Source organism: Chlamydotis macqueenii, chromosome 5 (assembly GCF_036417535.1).
Source record: "Chlamydotis macqueenii isolate bChlMac1 chromosome 5, bChlMac1.mat, whole genome shotgun sequence".
Taxonomy (NCBI): Eukaryota; Metazoa; Chordata; class Aves; order Otidiformes; family Otididae; genus Chlamydotis; species Chlamydotis macqueenii.
In genome coordinates, this window is record NC_141560.1 from 46,278,753 (window position 1) to 46,282,672 (window position 3,920).

The 3,920-nt window shown below is 46.7% G+C and overlaps 1 protein-coding gene across 1 annotated transcript; it reads right to left on the minus strand.

Annotated features, from left to right (window-relative positions):
* Positions 1-1,833: 1,833 nt before the first annotated feature.
* LOC147600566 (uncharacterized) lies at positions 1,834-3,378 on the minus strand. Its single transcript, XM_086749617.1, has one exon. The coding sequence runs from the start codon at positions 3,376-3,378 to the stop codon at positions 1,834-1,836; it is 1,545 nt and encodes a 514-aa protein (XP_086605743.1).
* Positions 3,379-3,920: the final 542 nt, after the last annotated feature.

Below are 3,920 nucleotides of genomic sequence, written 5' to 3' on the forward strand. Positions count from 1 at the left end.
ACACATTTGAAAGATCACTGGAATAGATTGGGGCCACCTTAATGCACGCTGGTAACAACTCTTCGGTGGCTTCCTTAAGTAACTCTTCCTGTATCGACAAAGTTTTAGTGGTGCCTTCCACCACATCGAAAATGTTGCAATAATGTTCTATCTGTGCATACCATTTCCTTACAGAGGCTCTCTGTGCCACCCCGTCAGGGGGAGGGGTTCCAGATAACACAGGTTTTATCACTTTGAAAGGTCCTCTCAGAACTAGCGGCTGTTTCGTGATGGTTCGCTCTGCTTCCCGCAAAGCAAGACTCACCACAAAAAGTCCCTTCTCCCAGTCTGAATACCGCTTCTCTGCATCTTTAAAACTACGTGAGTAAAATCCGATCGGTCTAATGGGGCCCTCTGGCCCTTTCTGCCACAAATGTATTGACATTCCTGAGGGGGCAAACCCCCATTCGATCTGAATCGGATCGGTGGGGTGTATTGGCCCCAACGCTTGGTAGGTGTTTGCCTCAAAAATTAGCAACTCTAGGGCTTCCTGATGAACGGCACTCCACTCCCATGCTTTCCCTTTTCGCAACAAGTCATATAGTGGCCTGGCAATGATAGAAAAATCTGGAATATGCTTTCTCCAGAACACTAAAAGTCCTATCGCTGATTGCAACTCCTTTTTGTTTTCTGGTACCTTCATTTGATCTAGGGAGGCAAGTGTATCTTGTGGTATACATATCATTCCTCCTTTCCACCAGATACCAAGAAATTTTACTTCAGTGGCTGGCATTTGTATTTTCTCATGGGGAATTTCTAGATCTAGTGACTCTAGGTGTTTTATAATTCGTTCTTGTGTTCGTCGGACGGGTTCAAAATCTTCCCCTCCAATCAAAACATCATCAATATATTGATAGACTTTCACCTCTGCTTCTACATCAATCTTTGCCAATTCCTGAGCTAGGGCGTAGTGTGCCAAGGTCGGGGAATGCTTGTAGCCTTGTGGCAGACGTGTGAATGTATATTGCTGACCTTCCCAGGTAAATGCAAAGCGATCTTGTGTCTCAGGTTGTATCGGTACCATAAAAAACATATCTTTTACATCTATAGTTGCCATTACCTTATGTGTTTGCTCTTGAATGGTTGCTATCAGTTCGGCAATGTTAGGAACAGCTGCTGTCAGTGGACCAGTGTTGGCATTTAGCCGCCGATAGTCCACAGTCAATCTCCATTTCCCGTTAGGCTTACGTACCGGCCATACGGGGGAATTGAATGGGGAATGTGTCGAAACCAATATTCCTCTGGCTTTCAGATCTTCAATCACTGGAGTGATGCCTTCTCGAGCCCCTAGTGATAGCGGGTATGGTTTGACATTTGTTAATTTGGACGGGGGAAGAGTAGGTACTGTCTGTAATAGTAGTATTTGTCCTACTCTCGGGCCAGTTGTTGGAGCCCCAAAAGCCCACAAATTGCCCTGAGAGTCTTGCCACCGGTGTCCTTTCAGTACATCAATGCCTAGAAGGTTCATAGGAAAGTCGCCTATGGCTACCTGAGTTCGAACAGGGTTATCTAATCCTGGCAATGTCAAAATTATTGTGGTCATCGTTACTGGACACTGCTCACCTAATGCATTCAGAACCATTGTTTTTTTATGTGGGACTTTGATTCCACACCGTACAGCATCTTCATGTTTAATTGCAGATATTTGGGCACCTGTGTCTACCAAAAAGGTAATAGTTTGTCGGTTTGGTCCAATAGCCACAGTAATTAATAAATCTCCTCTTTCATTTAGGGTGAGTTGTCTCAAAAACGTCCACACTCCGCTCCCCCTCTCACCCACGGAGGGCGGAGAGCTTAGTTTCCCTGCGGTCCCTTCACTTTGGTAGTTTCTGGTTCTGCATTTTCAAAATCTATTAGAGGTGGTGCAGTGGGGCTTGGGAGAGGCGCGGCAGGTTGGGGCTTTTTCTCTCTTTGTCTCTCATGTCCCCATCCCTTCACTAACAACTCTAACTTGGTGGTGGGGAGGCCATCCATCAAGTCCTTTGGAATTCCTAGACTCATTCCTAATCGCCACCAGTCCTGCCGATTAAGAATTTGCTTTTGTCTCTGATTATTAGGCTGAGGTAAATTTCTCTTTTGGTTTGGCACTACCTTTTGCGGCGAGAATATCTCTGTCATTCTCACAGCTTTCGATTCCGTTTTCTGCTGTGGGCCCCCTACGGGGCCGTATTTTCTCCCATAATTTATTAACTCATGGGCCACCTCCCCCCATGTCCACACCTTCCTACCATCTCTTGTTCGATCGGGGGTTATTGCCATCTCCAAAGCGGAGGTGATTCTGTCTGTCTCAGGGATATTTTGAATCCTCCCTTGTAATTGAATACCTATGGGTTTAAGTGAGTCAGGGAGTCCGCGAATTAAAGGTGTCATCCTTTCTGGGTCTACAGGCAACATCATCGGCGAACTCACATGGGGTTTCAGTTCCCGATCATACATCATTTGTAAACAAGCTGCCTTTTGAACATTCTCTACGAGGTGATCCACAGACCCAGCAATGGCAAGTGGATCTCCCCTCTCCAGGGGATTCAAACCTCCTGCCCAATATGCCGCTCGCTGTGTTAAAGTCCAGGGTGCCCGGTTATCTCCTGTAGTTAAGAATACTCCCGGACCCCAATATCCTTCTGCTTCCTTCTCCGACAACATTATTCCGTCTCCCCCCGATAGGGAGACCCTCCACACATATTCAGTCTCTGTCTCCTTCGGAGACCTGGAGTATTCCTTCTTTAATTTTGCCAATTCAGTGGCAGAATAGGGTGTTTCCTTAGTTACAATCTGCGGTTCACCATCAGCACTGTCATAAAGATACTCTGTTTTGACCAGGGGACACACATGGGGAAACTCCCCTACAGTCTCCTTAGCTCTTTCCAAGTCCCTTTGCGGGTATATCTGCCTTATTTCCTTCTCTGCTTCTACCAGACAACCCTTCTCTTCCAATAACCGATTCCGCAACTCTTCTTTTAACAAAACATTCTGTTGACGTTCCTTTTCCAACAAAGCTCTATTCTCTTCAAGTTGTTTTTGTAAAGTCTGAACAGCCACCTGCAGAGCATCGAGGGCCGCATCAGCCTGACTGAGTCTCTGCCTACGATCCTCGATTGCTGCTGCTAAGCTCGCCCCTAATACGGCGCAAATTAAACCTTTCCCCTTTCCAGGTCTTGCCCTTGCCTCCTTTCGCAGGACAGTTATCCTGTCAACAACACTCTGAGGCTGAAACCAATGGTCTTTAGCCCACAATTGCCCTTGAATTGAAGGGCGCAAACGATGTGTTTCTAAAAAGGTAAACAACTTCTCGATTTCTCCCTCAGATGAGGGGGCAGAATCATGAGCGGTTTCTTTCATTATGCACAACTGAAAGGGGAACAACGTCTTGAGGGGGAATTACACCTTACTCCACAATTTCCCCTTTGTTGTTACCCTCAAGAGGCTACACCTTACCACAACACAACACAAATTTCTCAACAAGTTGCCTCGTCAGAGGCTGGCAACTGAATGCCCCTCGGTTTACACCGACAAGTTTCACAACAATTTGCCTCGTCAGAGGCTGGCAACTGAATGCCCCTCGGTTTACACCGACAAGTTTCACAACAATTTGCCTCGTCAGAGGCTGGCAACTGAATGCCCCTCGGTTTACACCGACAAGTTTCACAACAATTTGCCTCGTCAGAGGCTGGCAACTGAATGCCCCTCGGTTTACACCGACAAATTTCACAACAATTTGCCTCGTCAGAGGCTGGCAACTGAATGCCCCTCGGTTTACACCGACAAATTTCACAAGAAGGTATCAGAGCGTCTCACTCATTCCCAGATTCCGTTCGCCACAATGCGCTTCTGTCTCCGAGAATCCTGCCGACTACGCCAATTAAATGTCACGAACCGATAAA